Source organism: Cololabis saira, chromosome 10, assembly GCF_033807715.1.
Source record: "Cololabis saira isolate AMF1-May2022 chromosome 10, fColSai1.1, whole genome shotgun sequence".
In the NCBI taxonomy this organism is placed as follows: domain Eukaryota; kingdom Metazoa; phylum Chordata; class Actinopteri; order Beloniformes; family Belonidae; genus Cololabis; species Cololabis saira.
In genome coordinates, this window is record NC_084596.1 from 20688311 (window position 1) to 20708229 (window position 19919).

Consider the following 19919-nt stretch of genomic DNA (forward strand, 5'->3'; position numbering starts at 1 on the left):
GATAAAAACGATTCCTACATTGTAAATTACTTAAACACATTTTGAACAATGAACTAACAATGTCTGAAATGAATAGACTCTGAAGTCTCTATGTAAGAATATATGTAGTCTAAGATTTAAAAAATCTGTTTCAGCTTAGTTGATATTCAAATCTGATCCGATAGATATTTAAATCCTCACTGTGTTAATACATCATTATTAACTCAATAATTTGACAAAACTTAGATGGAGCTAATTAAGGCTGTATAATGACTGAAATCTTTTAATGCGTTTTATTTAAAAAAAGTCATATACAATTTCATTAGCACTAAAGTTAAGCCTTTTAAACACATTTTGAACAATGAACTTTCAATGCATGAAATGAATATACTCTGAAATCATGTAGAATATATGTAGTCTAAGATTGTTTCAGCTTAGTTGATATTCAAATCTGATCCAAGAGATAGATAGAATAGAATAGAATATACTTTATTGTCAGTGTACCTGGGTACAGTTAGATTGGAAAGCACTGAAGTGGTCTAAAATCTTCACTGTGTTAATAGGTCATTATTAACTCAATAAAAAAAAAAAACTCAAAAAAACTCAGCCCGGTGGTTTTAGTGGTTAGCACTTTCTGTGTGGAGTTTGCATGTTCTCCCCGTGCTTGCATGGGTTCCCTCTGGGTACTCCGCCTTGCTCCCACAGTCCAAAAAACATGTGTAGTAGGTTAATTGGTGATTCTTAATTACCCGTGGGTGTGAGTGTCTGGTTGTCTGTATATCTATGTGGCCCTGTGATGGACTGGAGACCTGTCCAGGGTTAACCTTTGCCTCTCAGACTCCAGCAGAGCCCCATGACCCTTCACAGGATAAAGCGGGTAAAGAAAATGGATGGATGGATAGATGGAGCTTATTATTGCTGTATAATGACTGAAATGTTTGAATCCGTTTTATTTAAAAAACTTTTTAGGATTTTATGAAATTGTTAAAAGTATGAGGGCTTTTTTCTATAAGATTGTACTGATGGTTACTCTCAGCGCAGAATCACCTCCTGTTTTTTTGACCAGACTGATAGCTGAGTTCTTCTTTAGGTGAGGACGGTGAAGAGGAACGGATGTTTAACATTGATGGGTCCCATCCTGTTCTTGTCTGAGATTTGGTTGTCGTAGATTTTTGCTGGGTTGGCATGTCGGATTAGAGACATACAGAAACAGAAAATATACAGTATGGCTGAAAGTGTGACATGTTTAAGTTTCTTTCACTGCAGTTGGCCTCCCAGATAAGGTTCAACATCGGCTTCTATAACGTACAAAACACCTCCCTTTTTTAGTATAAATACGACTGGATTGATGACCACAGACCTCAGGGGTCTGGGAGCTTCATAGGAACTAACAGATCAAGCATGAATTTTGGTCCAAGACCTTTCAGTGCTTTGTAGACCAGCAGTAAGATTTTAAACTCTATCCTTTGACTCACTGGAAGCCAGTGTAGCGATTTCATGACCGGTGTAATGTGGTCCAATATGGTATTATGACTGAAATGTTTGAATGCGTTTTATCTAAAAAACTCATATACAATTTCATTAGTATGACGGAGTATTAGGGCCAAACTAAAACAAAAAAAATGGAAATTACAAGAATAAAGTCATAATAATATGAGAATAAAGTCGTAAAATTATGAGAATAAAGTCATAATATTAAATATATTATAATATATAAATATAACTTCACAAGATGCTCAATATTCCTCATTTTAACACAGGGAGAAGATGCTCTTCCTGTTAGAGTTCTCATAAATTATATTCTCATAATATTACGACTTTATTCTCATAAATTACGACTTTATTCTCGTAATATTACGACTTTATTCTCGTAATATTACGAATTTATTCTCGTAATATTACGACTTTATTCTCATAATATTACTTTATTCTCATAATATTACGACTTTATTCTATTACGACTTTATTCTCGCAACATTATGACTTTGTTCTCGTAATTTTACGACTTTTTTCTCATTATATTATGACTTTATTCTCGTAATTTCCAATTTTTTTTTTTGTCTTAATTTGGCCCTAATACTCCGTCGTACATTAGCACTAAAGTTAAAGGAGCTTGAGGCAAGAATAAGAAATGAGACTCATTAGCGCCACGACGACCGTCGAGGGTACTGCAGCCAACAGCGAAGCCGGCACGGGAGAACGGGGAGAACGCGCATGCAGCGTAATTTGACGTCACATCCGCAGGACAGCGCGGGAAATTCCGGTCCGGAATTGCAGCGCATTTTGCAGCACACAGTTTGTTCAAGGCAACGGACAGATACACTAGAGGGCTCATTCGTTTTGGTTTGGAACGCTTCATCTGACATTATTAAGATAAGATAAGATAAGATATCCTTTATTTTCTCCCTCAGTGGGGAAACTTATTTTTGTTGGCAGCAGTACACTTAGCACACACATGCAGGGGAGGGGTAAAAAGACTAAAAAGTCAGAAATAAAAAATATATAAAAAATACAAAATATATATATAAAATATGTATAATCACAGAAATATGAACAGTATATACAGTTGGTTGAAAGAAAGAAACAGTGCAAAAAAAAGCATGTGGAATGTTGTGCACGTATTATTGTCATATTATTGTCCACTGGCTACTGAGAGCAGGCCTGGTTATACAGTCTGATGGCAGCGGGGAGGAAGGACCTGCGATGCCTCTCGAAAATTACTATACTAGAATACTAGTTTACTAGAAAACTTAAAACGTATACGCATTTTTTTTTCATGAATCCTGCCTCAATCCTGCCTCATGCTCCTTTAAGCCTTTTAAATTCAGGGATTGTAACTTTTCCACTTCTGAAAGAACACACTGTTGTCTATGGTTTCTTCCACCAGTACTTTAACCAGGCGGCCCTGGGTGTAATACTCGAGGTGGCCACAGGGGTGAATGTGGCGCTGTGTCTTAAACCTGCAGCCGCAGAGCCGCTCCGCTGTGACGTCACCGGACCCCCCCTCCCCGGTCATGTGCTGCTCTGTAATCTGTTTTATACATCTTTAAATTTATACATTCAGAAACGTTTGGGCACACCCGAATCTTCTTTAGACAGCATCGAGATGAGCATATTGTCTTATTTGTGAAAAAGTAAGGCATCCTTTCGTTCAGTTTGACGGTAGTGATAGTGAGTTAGCTATTGCTAGGTAACGCTAGCTGTAAACAAAAGAAACTGACAGTTAATCACTTTATCTAGTTATTGTTTTCTTCTGTGGCTGACGATTATTTCACTAAAAACGAGGACGGATTCGTTACTGTGGATGTTAAATGGCGTTGATCTGTAATTCTTGTTTTCCTGAGCTTTAATCAAATGAATGTAATCTGCTTTGATCTGAAACTCTGCACTTTTCACTATTTGTTTCTTATCTTTGATATAAATGATTATAAATGGAGAACATCATTCACTAAACATCTTATCTAATAAATGTTTAATTAATCAGGCGATGGCAGAATTGTGGAAATGATGTGAAGTTGCAGATGTAAAACCACATTTCTGCTTCACTTAAAAAAGAAAAAAAATGTTTTTATCATTTTAAGTTAAAATTCAAAATAATAGCCCCAGAAATGAGTGTTAAAATTTAACACTCATTTCTGGGGCTATTATTTTGAATATAACCATCGTTTTTAGAACAAACCCACTAGTTTCACCATCTGTGATTATACTCTGAGTGATATCTGAGTGCTAAAATATCCTAATATTTGTCTCTTTTATTTTAGTCAAATCTTTCTATTGTATAATCCATACAGAAGCTATTTCCAATTTATTTAACGGCACAATCAGAGATAAGAATATAGTAAACAAACATTTTTGACAGAAATAAAAATAAAACCCTAGTTTAAACAGGAACATGGAATCCCTTAACCTTTGATCACAGACTATTTTGAGTTTGATTTTTGAAACATTTGTGGCAGATGTGTTTGTGATTTTAACTGGGTTTGCAGATCACTTCGGGTTTCTACTCAATCTCACTTGAAAGTGTATAGATTTCTTTCTTTAGCTTTGTGGATAATAATTAGTAAATTATTATAAGAGAGGGAAAATGCATTTCTAGGCATTTTTGTTCAGGGTATCAACATTCTTTCGGTTCTTTCTAGTTCTTTAAGATTTATAAATATATATTTATACATAATTCATATTTATTATACTTTTATATATAAGGCAATGCTTGGTCTGCTGCCTTCTTACATCTGCTCCTTGATTGTGCAGAGAAGTCCTGTTTCTTACTTGCTACGTTCACAAGAATACTTGTTGCTCTCTGTTCCTTTTGCCAGAACTGAACTGGGCAAAAGAGCCTTTGTTTATTCTGCTCCTTCAGCCTGGAACATATTACAAGATTACTGGAGGCTAACAGAGTTAATTTCTCTGTGAAATTTTAAATCTAAATTGAAAATACTTGAGGCCGACTCCATTACATGTACCTGTTTTTTGTGATTTGCTTGCTTTTTTAATTTAATTTTAATTGCATTTTATCTGTTGGTGTTTTCCGTCATTTATAACTATGTGTTGTAATTGCTGCTGCCTATCTTGGCCAGGTCTCCCTTGGAAAAGAGGATTTTCCTGGTTAAATAAAGGTTAAATAAAAAAAAAAAAAATTAAAGTTGTATTTATGTTGGTTTCATCCAGAATGGAGAATTCAGAGACCAGTCCATCACCAAAGCCCCTTGCGGCGCCGGACATGGGCATGTTGAGACCCTCCAGCTCCTCGGATCCGCAGTCAGAATCAGCCAGAGCCTCCAAGCACAGGGAGCACGCATCCAAGTCACCAAGGAGACGGCGGGAGGGGAAGAGGTCGCAGCGCCGGGGGGATGGTCATGAACAGCTGCTGTGGGAGATGGAGCGACGAAGGTTGCCAGGCCAACATGAGCATTTGGAGCCCTCTGGTTCGTCGTGTGACACAGCGGAAAGTTCTCCTAAAAGGTTTGCTTTGCAGATCGCCAGCTGGTCTGTGGTGCCACTGGCACAACTCCGTTGTTTAACACAGGATATGATATCGTCTTAAATCTTCTTGTCTTTTTCTCCTCACAGAAGAGCCCACTTCCTACATGGACCATATCCAGCCACTCACTTCGGACCCAAAGCCTGTATTCTTCCCAATCCGACTTCTGTCATGTAAGCATGAGGGTGTTCAAATAATAAGACTCTGTGATTTAAGGCTGCATGTTAGGACATTGACACTGAAAGGTTTATGCAACTGGGAGATAAGATAAAATGAGAATGGTGTGATTGGCTCGTTTATGAGCTGGGAAGGCTTATAGGCCAGGGTGCTTATTCCTATACTCAGTTTATCTGGAGGAATTACCTGGGACGTGATCGGGAAGCACATACAGATGAAACTGGCAGAGCAATGCCTTCTGTCTACTTCACACAGAGGAAGAAAAACAAATGGTAAAAGAGAGAGAGGACATTCAACAGTTTCTCTTTGGAGTTTGACCCTAAGTCTTACACTTGTTACACAAAAGTGTCATATCAGTTAATGAATGACTCAGCTGCCCGAAGACTTTTGAAGAATCTCTTTTTAATACAGGGGAAATGTTAGCGGTTATCTTCATTTGAAATTTGTCCGAATCCAAATCAGATGAACCAAACTCCTGGGAATATGTAATTTGGTTGCAGTTTGCTCATTTGAAAATGTATGTTATCTTCAACTTTCCCTTTCATTTTATTTTTGTATTTTTCTCAGTGCATCAGTAATGTCAGTTTGCTACATTGTGGTGCTTGTTTGTTTATCTGTGTGTCTGTGTTTTGGGTATCTGTGCTCCAGGCACATCCAGGACCCTGCCAGCCAGAGGCTCACTTGGAACAAACCTCCAGTTAATGTTCTTGTCATCAGGAAAATCAGAGATGAGAGCCTGGTCGAGCCTTTCAAAGAACTCTGCAGGTTTCTAGTAGAGGTACAGAAAAAATGATCAGATACTATGTATGATTGATATTAGATTATTTAGGGGATGGCTTTATCACTCTGCTAATGTGGGACTGAGGAGACATTTATAAAATCTGAGTTGATCTAAAAACAGTTTTAGTATTTGTAATTAATTATTATATTATATATTTTATTATTATTGTATTAAAAAAACATTAAAATCGTAGTTTGTGTTTTACCATCACGGTACTCTCAGTTAAGAGAAACAGGGAGTTATCCTGACGGGGATCTGAGCAACCAGCTTCTCTGGCTGTTGCTCATGAAAACATAGATTTTACTGCTCATGGTCAGAAACATTTTTGCTTTTGAAAAACAGCAAGCCTTATAAAGAATCCAAGAAATGGATCAGACATGTAGGCAAAACCTGTATTCTGGCCTCCAGCAGTTACAAGCACCTCTCAAGCATCAATTTACAAAACTAGCTGGACTTTATTAAGCAAAAGTGTCAGACTTGGCCACCACACACATTTGAATTTCATACAAACACTTTCACATTGAGCTGCACGTGTTTCTTTTGGAAAATGTACCTTTGACAGATGGATGTGTGCTTGTGTTCATGTATATGTGTTAATGACAGGAGAAACAGATGATGGTGTATGTGGAGCGCCGGGTCGCAGATGATGCCACGCTGTCAAAGGATGAGACTTTTGGCTCCATTCGCAATCAACTCTGCACCTTCAGAGAGGGTGAGACTGTGCAAAAACTTTAATGTTGTTCTAAAGGCAACATTTAGATGTTGATCTCTTCAGGGCGTGCCCCACCTCTAGGCCAATGATGGGTGCATGGAAAATCTGTAGTAATACTGTGATATGAAAATATTTCATTAAAAGATAGTTATATACACAGATAGATTGTTTAAAAGTGGAAAATAACTTTTAATTCAAAATTATTAATACTAGATTTACTATGAGAGAACTTAAATTAATTATTGTGCATAATTCTTATGTAGGTAGTTTAATGCGAATTAAATAATTAAAAAAACACATACAATACAGAGACTTGCATTATAACTTTATAGGTTTATAGGTAAACATCAAAAATGGTTTAAAATGGACTGAAGAACGAAGAGGAAGGCAGCTGTATGACAAAAACCATGTGTGCACCATTATTCAGTTATTTGGGGTTGGATGACTCACTGGCTTCACATTTGAAGATAAAAGTTGGGCAGTTTATCATATTGTGTCTTGTGTCTGTCTGTGTGTGTGCGGGGAGGGGGGCAGGGCATTAATACGTTTTATGTTTGTATTGGTATTATGTGCACTTTGTGCTGCATTTCTATGCATGAAAGGTGCTTTAGAAATAAAGTTTGATTTGATATAATCCCCTAAAGGGCTTTTAGGGGATTTAATTTGTCATGTTCACAATATGAACAAAGGAAAAAAAAAAAGTAAGTCTGGGTATTAAATGTTTATGGTGAGAAACATTTTAGAGTATATAGACAAGTAACATTAAAAAGAGTTTTTTTTTCCCGTGGCTTCAGGTTACGATGATATCTCCGACTGTATCGACCTCATCATCTGTCTGGGGGGAGATGGGACTCTGCTCTACGCCTCCTCTCTCTTCCAGGTATCACCACTTGTTTTGATCTCTTGTGTATCTTTAACTTAACCATTTCAATACCAGTTCATCAATTTATTTTAATTTGATAATTTGAGTTATTCTTCAGGTATTTGCAGTGAGATTTTATGAATGTATCTGACAAATCAGATGCAGGTTTCGATTATTTATTTAAAACTTTTGTTATTTCAAAGTCAGTCTTAGATGAGCACTTTATGTGTTAATGGCCAGTATATGAATTCATACACTGAATGTTTTGTTGACATTATTTGCTCATGATTAATCATGCACATTCCCTTATTTCATTAATGGATATCTATGAAGCTTATGTTTCTTTTAATAAAGGGAGCAGATCTTTACACCATGTGGTCAGAAGGGATATTACTTCATAGAGTGGCTTTAAAAGGTTCAATACTGGCTGTCTGAAGCCCAGATAAATAGGGAGGGTTGTGTCAAGAAGGACATCGGATGTAAAAACAATGCCAAATCAATATGTAGAACATGATGGTCTGCTCACTCAACCCTCAAGAGAAGGGAAAAAAGCTGAAAGAAGTTGCATTTTAATGCAAGTTACATGTAAACAAACAGAGTTTTTTTGTGTCTTGAGATGAAAGCTGCCTTTCATGACCGAGTGGCTCTTCCTCTCTGCAGGGCAGCGTCCCACCAGTTATGGCGTTCCATCTCGGTTCTCTGGGTTTTCTGACGCCCTTCAAGTTTGAATCGTACAAGACTGAAGTGGCCAAAGTGTTTGAAGGTAAAGTAGTTATAGTGTTATTAACTAACTATTGTACGAGGAGAAATGCAGAGGTGTCAAAAGTATTCACATTCATTACTCAGGTAGAAGTATATATACTAGAGTTTAAAAATACTCCTGTAGAAGTTGAAGTATCAACTCAAGTTTTTTACTCAAGTAAAAGTATAAAACTACCGGTTTCAAAACTAATTAAAGTATAAAAGTAAAAGTAATGTTAGGGGAAAAAAAGCCATTAAGGACAAAAGCCATTGAAAGTGAATGCATCTTAGTATAATGCAAATATATTAAAGAACCATATATGTGTACTATTGAGCATTAACATGTGTTTCAGAGAGCAGAACGTATGATGACTAGTGGCATATAAGTATTGTAATGGTGCAAAAAGTCAAACTTCAGAGGCATGTTATCATTTATCCTAACCTTTATTGGAATGTACATCCAAGTTTAGCTGCAGGAATCTGAGGGAACGGATGTAAGAACAAAACTGGACAAGAACATCTGAAACAAACACAACCAAATTCACTCTATCCGGATGGAGCAATTTAACTGGATAGTTTTTTTTTAAAGGCGGAAATGAAATAGAGTAACGAGGCTGTTTTTAAAATGTAAGGAGTAAAAAGTACAGATAATTGTGTGAAAATATAAGGAGTAGAAGTAAAAAGTGGTCTGAAAAATAATTACTCCAGTGAAGTATAGATACCCAAAATTTCTACTTAAAAAAGGTAACGAAGTATTTGTACTTTGTTACTTGACACCTCTGGAGAAATGTAATTCTTTGCGTTAACGTGTACGTCTGGGCTCTCAGGCAACGCAGCCATCACCCTGCGCAGCCGTCTGAAGGTGAAGGTGGTGAAGGACATGCTGCAGAGAACTGGACAGCAGCCACACGGCAGAGAGCTGCAGCAACAGCTGGAGCACAACGGACTTCTTCCTCACGGACACACCAACAGTGAAGCTGGCAAGGTTACCCTGCAGCTACAGGTGGGTTCACAAGTCCGCTAGAGCAGGGGTTCCCAACCTTTTTTGAGCCAAGGACCAGCAGAAGTATAAACAAAAAGCTCAGGGACCGGTTGACAATTTATGTCAATTTTAATAAACATTTTAGAAAAAAACAATGCATTTTAAAATGCAGGCTATCATCAGCGACGTTAGCTGATGTTGTGGACTTTAAAACTTGCTTCTGCAAATGTAACTCACGTTTTTTCCTTTCGAAAAAATCCACTGGTTTGTCTTTGAGAGAAGGATGTTTTGTATTTAAGGGTCTTTGGAGCTTGGATGGCTTCATTGCTTCGTTGGCGAGCGTTTCTCCACATAAAATACATAGTTGGTTTGGCGCCTCCAAATCGCCCGTTGCAACAATCCGTATTTTATATACATAATGTCGTACTTGCGATTAAAGCTTTTGCTTTTCTTTTTGGTAGGATTTTCTACTTGTTCATCACCATTTCTTTTACTCGAACAACCAGTAAAGAAACGGCTCATGGAGGTTTGCTGAGGTCCGCTCATCTCTGCAGCTGACTGAACCTAACCTGCATACAGCACCTGTGCATGGCGCTGTTCAGTCCGGTCGGGTACCAGAACTTATTGTCCGCCAAGCCATGACAGGGCTGCCACTCAAAGAAACACATTTCGATTTATACAAGTTTTGGATGAAATTATATGCCAAAAAAATGCAAAAATTGTTTTCTTAAATTTAGTATGAGGTTGCTTTAATTATGTGGCAAATGATAATAAACACGAGAAAGATGGGTACTTCAATGAAAAATAGATATTTTATTCAACTTTGCTGCTGTTCATACAAAAAGTAAATAAAAAACAACAATTTTTTTTCAAAGATTTTCACTTGAAATAAGTAGAAAAATCTGAGATTTTTTTGCTTGTAATGAGAAGATAAATCTTGTTCCACTGGCAGATTTTCCTACTTATTTCAAGTGAAAATTTACCTGAAACAGGTGAAAATTGTCAAATGAGTTATTTTTCTGGTGATGTCTCCAAATGTTGAAATAGCAGTAAAACCACATTCATTGATGAAATGACATAAGGGATGGAAAGGAGGGATGGCAGTTTTACAGGGGGATGATTTGGACTTTTTTTATTTCACGGGGGGATGATTCTGACCGTTTTTATTTCGGGGGGGGGATGATTTGGACCGTTTTTATTTCAGGGGGGGATGATTCTGACCGTTTTTATTTCAGGGGGGGATGATTCTGACCGTTTTTATTTCAGGGGGGGATGATTTGGACCGTTTTTATTTCAGGGGGGGGATGATTTGGACCGTTTTTATTTCAGGGGGGGATGATTCTGACCGTTTTTATTTCGGGGGGGGGGATGATTTGGACTTTTTTTATTTCACGGGGGATGATTCTGACCGTTTTTATTTCGGGGGGGGGGATGATTTGGACCGTTTTTATTTCAGGGGGGGATGATTTGGACCGTTTTTATTTCAGGGGGGGATGATTTGGACCGTTTTTATTTCAGGGGGGGGATGATTCTGACCGTTTTTATTTCAGGGGGGGATGATTCTGACCGTTTTTATTTCGGGGGGGGGGATGATTTGGACCGTTTTTATTTCAGGGGGGGATGATTTGGACCGTTTTTATTTCAGGGGGGGATGATTTGGACCGTTTTTATTTCAGGGGGGGATGATTTGGACCGTTTTTATTTCAGGGGGGGATGATTTGGACCGTTTTTATTTCAGGGGGGGGATGATTCTGACCGTTTTTATTTCAGGGGGGGGATGATTTGGACCGTTTTTATTTCAGGGGGGGGATGATTTGGACCGTTTTTATTTCAGGGGGGGGATGATTTGGACCGTTTTTATTTCAGGGGGGGGATGATTAGGACCGTTTTTATTTCAGGGGGGGATGATTAGGACCGTTTTTATTTCAGGGGGGGGATGATTTGGACCGTTTTTATTTCAGGGGGGATGCTGGCTTTAGTTCTTCTGAGGAGGACACGAGCAGCAGCAGCAAGGAGGGTCCATGAAATCCTCATGAGAAGACTTGAGAAGATTTGGGGGAATCCAGGCTCGTTGGAGCTACAGCTCCATGATGACCAGGTCTACTTCAGATTGAACAGGGAGCAGTTTGACAGCCTGTTGGGGAGTGGGTCCTCAGCAGGATGACAACCACCTTCTCTCCTATTGGTCGCACCGAGATGCCCTCACAGCGGATGAAATTAAAAAATGTTCAATTCAGACGCAGGCAGGTGAAACGCCCGTGACAGGTGGCCTCTCGCGCGCCGCCAAGCTCGCCAGCAGAGCGGTCCACTCTTGCGCTGCGGCAGCACATACACAATGAATGGGAAAGCCGGCGGCGGTCCCGCTTTGCGCCCTCTATGTGAAAGGGGCTTAATACTGTTGGCCCGTGAAGGTTACATTTGGCCCCATAATGGCCCCTGTTTCAGAAAAATCCTAGAACCCCCAGTGCCAAGTTTTGTTACCCCCAACTGCGCTGACACGCAAAAAAAAGAAAAGCTGCTGAGACCCTGTCGTGCAGCGCTGCTCTCGGCAGAGATTGTATGAGGTGAAGTGAAGTGAGATGCCTCACTCCATTGGGAAAAAAACGTCTGGTGACAATTTTGATTATCGCTTTTTTGTCGACAACGTCGGCGAATCATTGCAGCCCTAATTATGATCGGAACACAAGCCATTCCACGGCCCGGTAGTAACGGCTCTACGGACCGGTACCGGTCCGGGGACCGGGGGTTGGGAATCACGGCGCTAGAGTGGTCAGTAAAACAGGGAGTCGCAGGAGTGATTGGGCATACATTTATGAGCTGTGATATTTGTTGGGTGACTATTTACTTTCAACTCTAATTTTGGATTACAAGGATTATAATTATTATTTTGTAATGATGCTCTTGTTTTGACCTTTGTTATAAATCCACAGCTTGAATTTAACCAGTCCATCTTTTTGGCCAGTCAGTCAGCAACAATAGGACATTTTTATGAGCTGTTGTGTTTTTAATTTGTGGCAGATGTCTGTGTATCCCTCACTCAGACACATTCACATATCAGAAATATACATAGTATCTCCATCATAAATGCAGGGAAGTGCCTTCATCTGTTAAGTATTTCCCAAAGTCATTTATATAGCAGCATGGGGCTGCATGTCACAATAAAAGTCATGTTTCAGACCCTGGAGCAAGACAAAATGAAGTTTTTGTCTGGTTTTACAGGGTTACTATTCGAAATCAAGATTAAGAACATGCCTGACTAGCATATTGATGCATATGTGCCTTACGTTATGTGCAGCTTGTTTCTCTCAACCTTCATTTATACACAAACTATTTTCCCCATAAGAATGTATTTTTATATAAGTAAAAATGGGTGAGCAGGCATTCATATAAACACAAAACCTGATATACACATCTGCATTAAAGTATAGATATGACAAAATCTTTCCTGCCACTGCTGTCATGTCAATCTTTCTTCCTCCTGGATGTCTCTGACCTTCATAGCTTCACAATATGTTTTTTTAATTTTCTAGCTGTAGAGCTATGAACCATTGATTTCTCATATTACTCAAAGCAGCTACACCACCTATGTTTTAGTTGCTCCCAATGAGAGCAGAGTTTTTGTGGCTGCTTAGAGGAGAAGCCCTGTACACAGTGCTGCCATACTGGCAAGTACATTCATCCCGTATTAATCTGTGTACTTGTAGCTCTAGTAGAAGAAGACAACATTTACTGTTTTGTTATTGCTCATGGAGTTTTTAATGCAACAACGCATTCTTTGTACAATAAGCCAAACCATTGACGATTAAGGGGCATTCTTTTTTTTAAAAGACATTTAAAGTGATGACTTGTGTATCAACTTGTTGTCATGGAAAAAAAGAAATGCACTCCATCTGAGGACTTTTTCTTTCTTTGATGAAACTCCACCAGGAATCGTTCCCCAGCGTTACTTTTCTGTCAGAGAAAAGCGCTATGTGGACACATACCCGAGACCGTCTCACAGCTTTCTTCTTTCTTTCTGTTGCCTAGCAACGAGTATAAGTATTTCTTTGATTGCCTCTATATTTCGTTTTTATGTTGCACTGTTTGTTCTTTTTTTTTTTTTATAAATCTTTTTATTGGTATTTTTGAGCAATAACAAAAATGTTTAAACCCCCAACCCACCCACAATTGCATGGCTGTACAAAATAATATATAGATGTGCAACACTGTGTTTCTTCTAATTGATTCTTATTTTAATTTACTTTTAAAGCATCAAAGCGGTTTGAGTTTACACCAGCCTTGTGCGTGACACCTAACACAAGTTATGTTTAAAGGGGACCTATTATGGCATCTAATACCTATTTTAAAGAGGCCTTGAATGTCTTAAAAACAAGCTTTTGATTGTTTTTGCTAAATACATGAGAAATTCAGCCTCTAAACCATGTCTTTAGCATCCAATTCTCTAACCTTATTATCTATGAGGGATTCTGAGTGGGCGGGGAGGCTATGATAATGAGGCTCTGTGCTGATTGGCTGCCTGAATGACACGATACACCGCTACGAAAAAATGGTGGAAGCTCCGGCCGGCAGAGTTAGTTGTGGGCGTGGTTTCACGCAATCTGAATGGCTTTTACTTGCTTTTAAGTTATGATCTTTACAATATTGGCTCCTGATTTCAACCTCTACTCAACCAACATGAGCAGCACTTCCACTCCCAGCGGGATCGATGGCTGTGTGGTCAACTTTGTAAGTTTGTAAATGTTAAATCGCTAAATCATCCGGTAAAGCCTAAAAGGATATTTACACATTTAAAACAGCCCAAGATAAATATTGCATTTCTCCAGGAGACTCACTTGCGCACATCCCGACCATTTTGGACTGAAGGGAGCCTGGGCGGGGCAGATATACCAGGGGGGCTGCAGTACTAATGGACTCAAACACTCTGCTGGGCGATATGTTATTGTAGTGGGACTACTTTATGCTTTTCCTGTTATCCTAGTAAACATGTACGCGCCAAACTGGGATAATCCCATGTTTTCTTCCAATTTATTCTCCAGACTGCCAAACATGACAACGCATCATCTCATTCTCGAGGGTGATAAACTGTACACTTTCCCCGGTCTTAGGCCGTAGCTCACGCAATAATTCCTCCATGTCCAAGTCCGCTCGTTCTATCCAGCTGTTTCTCAAATCATATGTGTGGCTGATGTGTGGCGATTCTGTAATCCTACTGCCAGGGAATATTCTTTCTATTCCCCTGTTCATAAGACCTACTCGCATATATTGACAATTTTTCCTTGATAATAGGCTTCTCCCCCTTGTTTCAAAGTGCAATTACGGTGCGATTGTTATTTCAGATCATGGTCCCTTGACTTAGTCAGTGCATATTCCCAACACTCTATTTACCGCTCTTGGAGATTAAATTCACTGCTCTTATCAGAGGAAGCTTTTAACAATTTCATTGCATCTGAGATTACGTCGTTTATTGATATCAATCAAACTCCAGGAATGTCTTTTTTAACTATATGGGAAACACTGAAGGCATATTTACGCGGACAGATTATTTCATATTGTGCAAATAAGAAAAAAGTGAACAATACTTGCCTGAAAGAGCTGGCAGATGAGATTTTGGATCTCGATAGGTTATTTAGTCAATCTTCATCACCTGACTTCATGAAGAGGCGCTTATTACTCCAAGCTGAGTTTGATCTCTTATCGACGCAACAGGCAGAATACCTCATCTCTAAATCCAGACAGGGGTGCTACGAACATGCAGAAAAGGCAGGACGGATACTCGTTCACCAGCTGCGCCAAAGAACAGCCTACCAGACCATCCCTGCAACAATAAGTTAATAATAACTGAACGGGATTTAACGCAACCCGGTGTGTGTACATCAGGTTCTGGCTAACAATCACATTGGAAAGGGCGGTGCAGTGTCAGGTGGTTAATTTACTGTTTACTCGTAATTGCTGCAAAGTATTATTTGTACATCTCTTGTCAAAAATCCATCAATCTATATCTAATACGTCCTTTTCTGACTTTCATTCCTCCGTACAAATGTAAATAAGCTCAAACACGGTTGAGAATCCGACAAATACAAGTTTGTTTTATTTAAATAGATCATTATTTTGATAACATTATGATAGTCATACCCTAATTGTATTACATTCTGTTTGTCTGAGTCAACACATGAGGCCATGTATTGTAGCCATAACAGTCCCTCTGCTAAAAAGACAGTTAGGTGAACGGGATGTTTTCAAGGAGGATGAAAGAAGGAGTGAATGTTTGTGTTGAACATGTTGGGACTACGAGGAAACAAGAGAAACAATTATTTCTTTAAAGTTTGAACTCAGCAGACCATCTGTGATGTTTCAGTCTTTTGTACATCTGCATGTCTTCTGCACATTTATTCAGTCACACATCATTAAATATATTACACAACAGGATGACTGTATCGTACCGTCTCTTGGCGCCATACAAGTGCGGTTTAGTTTCCTCACCTGGAACTCCTTAAATCTGGTTCTGTAGAGGTTTTGATGACACAAGGCTCATAAGACTAAAATTTCATGCCGTACGTCTTTCAGGACATGGAGACGGACTCAGTGTGTGTGTCTCATTTTCCTCCCAGATGTTTGATGGGTCACTGAGGGAGCATCAACAGGGTTGCTATGGCGACAGTCATAATAAGACTCTTGGCGCTAATACAGGAATGAATGTGAGATTTTGTGAGGTTCTGTTGAGCCAGTTGCTATAGAGACAATAGCGTCAACGGCGATGTGATATTTAATGAATCCTGATGCTTTCAGTATGACACACAGTGTGACTAAATAACATACCTCTTTGCTGGAATCTGACGCACACACCGTGCTGGGTTATATCACTTTCAGCATAGCTCTCTTCGCTTTCATCTAACCCCGGCAGTTTCTGCTCTCATCTATAAAAGATGTTGACAGGCTGTTCTAGTCTGTGAACGCCACTTAGACCTCACATTACATCACGTCTGCCGTCTCCAGCAGGATGTTTGCATTGTGCCCGGCTGACATCGGTAAATCTGCCAGACATCAGGGCCCGGCGCTGCCGTAACCTGCTGTGATTGTAGTTCCCCTGCGAGATGTGACGCTGAATTGGCTGATGTATGATTTATGGGTTGTTCCTCTGAGTGTTGATCAGATTTCATGTATTTGAGAGGACATTACTTGCCGCAGACCCCAGGGAGCTCAGATATGCATCACACTCATTTATTACATCCAAAACCTTCGTAGTTAATCTGAAAAATCTAACCAGGTGCTTTTGTTCTCAGTAGATCCAAATTCAGACAAATAATACATAACGGATTCAGTACAAGCACATAATCAGGAGAGCATTTCTGTTATGTGGCCTCTAGGTGGCACTACAGGCACTTTTTTCATTTATAACATACAGTGACAAAAAGGTGCACCAAAACAAGATTTTAGATCTTGTTCCTGATTGAAAGAGCTGACTGAATAACTGACTGACAAAGTTTATGACCCATTAATGATGCTTAGTGTCTTGTGCAGCATTTTTGTGCAATTTTTAGTTTGAAAGCTTTAGACAAACCGCCATAAACTTTGTTGTCTATTTTTCTGTATCAACTTTGGATACATTTCTCTTATTCTTTATAAGGGTTAGGCCAATTACTTATTGATAGAACCAAAATTACTATTATAAGTTTACATTATAAGAACCGACTGTTATTTGCCATTATTTGTATGACTGAGTTATGTATTACATTTTTATAGCTGGATCATTACAGATCCAGATTATTATAGCTGTGAATTATTGACGAGGTCTCTGTCTGTGCAGGTGTTGAATGAGGTAGTGGTGGATCGAGGCCCGTCCTCATACCTGTCCAACGTGGACTTGTACCTTGATGGACGGCTCATCACTTCAGTGCAGGGAGACGGTGAGTAGGTATCCCCTAAATGTCAAGTCAGACTTTTACTTTGACTTGTTTCATCATAGTTTCTCATTGTTGGGGAACTATATGCTAGTTGGATATATGAAAGACTCCTTTTTCGCGGTCGTTTTTGTTCTCCAGGCGTTATTGTGTCCACGCCAACTGGCAGCACCGCGTATGCAGCCGCAGCAGGAGCCTCGATGATCCACCCTAACGTTCCTGCCATCATGGTCACACCCATATGTCCTCACTCGCTCTCCTTCAGGCCCATCGTGGTTCCTGCTGGAGTGGAGCTCATGGTAGGAACGCTTGGAAACACACTGGAAGAACTGTACGGACGGGCTAAACAGAGCAGAGTTTGATCCATTAAAACAGCTTAGATGTGGCTCACTGTAAACATGGGGTAGTTTGTCACTTTGCACTTGTAGACTGTTACAATATTAAAACTAGGGCTGGGGATCGATTCAAATGTCAAGATTCGATTCCGATTCAGAATCGATTATCAAGATTTGATTCGATTCGATATTGATTTGGGTTAGTGTTATTAAAACTGTTTTTTGAGCTGTTGCATGAATTATATGACTGTAGTTATGCAAAATATTACTACTAGTATTATATTGAGATTAAACAGCAAGTATTAGCAGCTAATGATGTTGTAAGGACCAATCACCTCCCAGAATGCTGATAAAACTGCTTTCAGAAACATCGTGGGTCAGAATTACCAAACAGATCCAGGGAGGAAACAGAGTCGTATGAAATCGGTTTTATTTTTTCCCACATTCCGTTTTTATTTGTTCCATTTTCGGTCTATTTTGGTTTTTAATTTTTGAGAATTTGGTTTTTAGCATTTTTTGCAAATGTAACCCCAAGACAGTATATAAAGCAAAGAAATATAGACAATTTATGCAATTATAACTGAAAACTTTAATGTTTTCATACCTTTAAACATATTTAAAGGCAAAAACATGGCACTAGTTATTCTCGTGTCCAACAAAACATTCCTTTTTTGGGGATAAACAAAAAAATAACCAAAAGTTGTAATGTAATGATGGAAAAAAAAACATAAATAAATAAATTAAAAAAAAAAAAAAATCTTCAGATCTTTAGACATGAATCGATTTTTAGGAATTAATATGAGAATCAATTTAGAATTGGGAAATCGATTTTTTCAACACAGGCCTAATTAAAACAAGTCACAAAAGATGACTTTGGGGAAGATGGCATCAAATATAGCAGTTTTTTTATTATGTGTAAAGTAATAATGTTCCTACTTCAACAACTGTATGACGGTCTCCTGTGAAACAGATCACCCTGTCTCCTGACGCGAGGAACACTGCATGGGTGTCATTTGACGGGAGGAGGAGACAGGAGATCCAGCACGGAGACTGGTAACCAAGTGTTTCAGTTTCATCACCAAGATTTTTCCATATTCTGTTTCTCATTATTTATTTTTTGGTCCCTTTTCTCCCGACAGCATTAAAATTACAACGTCTTGCTATCCTGTGCCATCCATCTGTTGCCATGACCTTGTGTACGACTGGTTTGAGAGTCTGGCTCAGTGTTTGCACTGGAACGTACGCAAGAGGCAGGCTCGGCTCGCGGACATGTCTGACTCGTCGGACACAGAAAACTGAGGTGCTGTGCTTTTCCCCCCAAAAGACGTTCTCCGTGGCTGCCCGAGGGATCAGGTTTGTTCAGAGAGGAGTTGAGGGAACATTGGACTGTGATAGGGCACTTGTGTTTTCAGCCACATCAGTGTTACAGTGGTTCTGTGGAAAGCATGTCTGAAGATGTCAGTACGTTACACACCGACTGAATCCAGCAGGAAAGCATGATTATCACCCAGAAATGAAAAAAAAAAAAAAGGTTCTATGATAATGCAAACTGTTAAATGATCACAGCTTAAAGATCCTCAGATATTTTCTGTTAACACCTGCATTTTGACTAGTTTACGATCATATCAAGTGGAAAAGGTGTACCTGTGACAGGGATTAGTTTGGTAAAAATTATAGGCAAAAACACTGATAAAGCTGAAAGTAAGCAGACCGAACCGTTTCTTCTCTGCCCAAAAAATGTAAATGTGTACATAAAGGATACAAGGATAAATTTATTTAGTCGTATTTATGTGATATTTATATATTTTCAAGATATCAGTTACAAATAATTGTAATAATTGACTAACTTCATTTCTATTGCTGAGTCAATCAACAGCAGCTGTAAGCAGCTGTTTTCTGCGCATGTGTTGAATAATCCAGAGCCTTTGTTCTGCTCGTAGTGTAGCTTCACTTGCCTTCAAAATGTCTTGAGCTCATTTCAGGTTGCATGTAGCAGAAATGAAGCAGAGAATCATAAACAAGCGGTGTCAAATTTCACAATCTGTCAAAGGATGTTGGAGAAAGGCAGTTATTTCAAAATAAAGCATAAAAGCTTTACATCTGGCTTTTGTTGATCTTTGTGTGGAATTGTTCTCAGACTGACTTCAAGGTGTACACTATGTTTAATTAAGTTTAGAAATGTGCAGTTCAGGAATATGTAGTAGATAATACTTTTTAGCATCGACATAATATGGCAACTTAACTCTGAGCCAAAATCCATTGAGAAACTCCACCCACTTTAAAAAGTAAAAATGGCCGCACTTCCTGACTAGAAAAATCCACAAGTTGTTGGTGATGCTTTTTGTTCATATGCACTATTTTGCAAGTATGGTTGGAGATTCAAGTTCAGCCAGCTAATCAATCAACAAACAACGTATATTTTAATTGCTTCACTGTATAAAAAATTCCAGAGAAAGAAAGAAAAAAATCCC

The 19919-nt window shown here is 38.9% G+C and overlaps 1 protein-coding gene across 1 annotated transcript; it reads left to right on the forward strand.

The window, feature by feature from the left end:
- Positions 1-2959: 2959 nt before the first annotated feature.
- nadkb (NAD kinase b) lies at positions 2960-19691 on the forward strand. Its single transcript, XM_061731976.1, has 12 exons — positions 2960-3113; positions 4648-4941; positions 5050-5133; positions 5786-5915; positions 6522-6630; positions 7425-7510; positions 8153-8255; positions 9061-9236; positions 17020-17119; positions 17255-17412; positions 18419-18501; positions 18588-19691. The coding sequence occupies exons 2-12, from the start codon at positions 4649-4651 to the stop codon at positions 18745-18747; spliced, it is 1482 nt and encodes a 493-aa protein (XP_061587960.1). The 5' UTR covers positions 2960-3113; position 4648; the 3' UTR covers positions 18748-19691.
- The last annotated feature ends 228 nt before the right edge of the window (positions 19692-19919 follow it).

Coding starts and splice junctions, on each gene's coding strand:
- nadkb (XM_061731976.1), top strand. CDS start 4,649: ATGGAGAATTCAGAGACCAGTCCATCACCAAAGCCCCTTGCGGCGCCG. Junction 5,916..6,521: donor TCTGCAGGTTTCTAGTAGAG/GTACAGAAAAAA, acceptor TGTTAATGACAG/GAGAAACAGATGATGGTGTA. Junction 8,256..9,060: donor AGTGGCCAAAGTGTTTGAAG/GTAAAGTAGTTA, acceptor CTGGGCTCTCAG/GCAACGCAGCCATCACCCTG.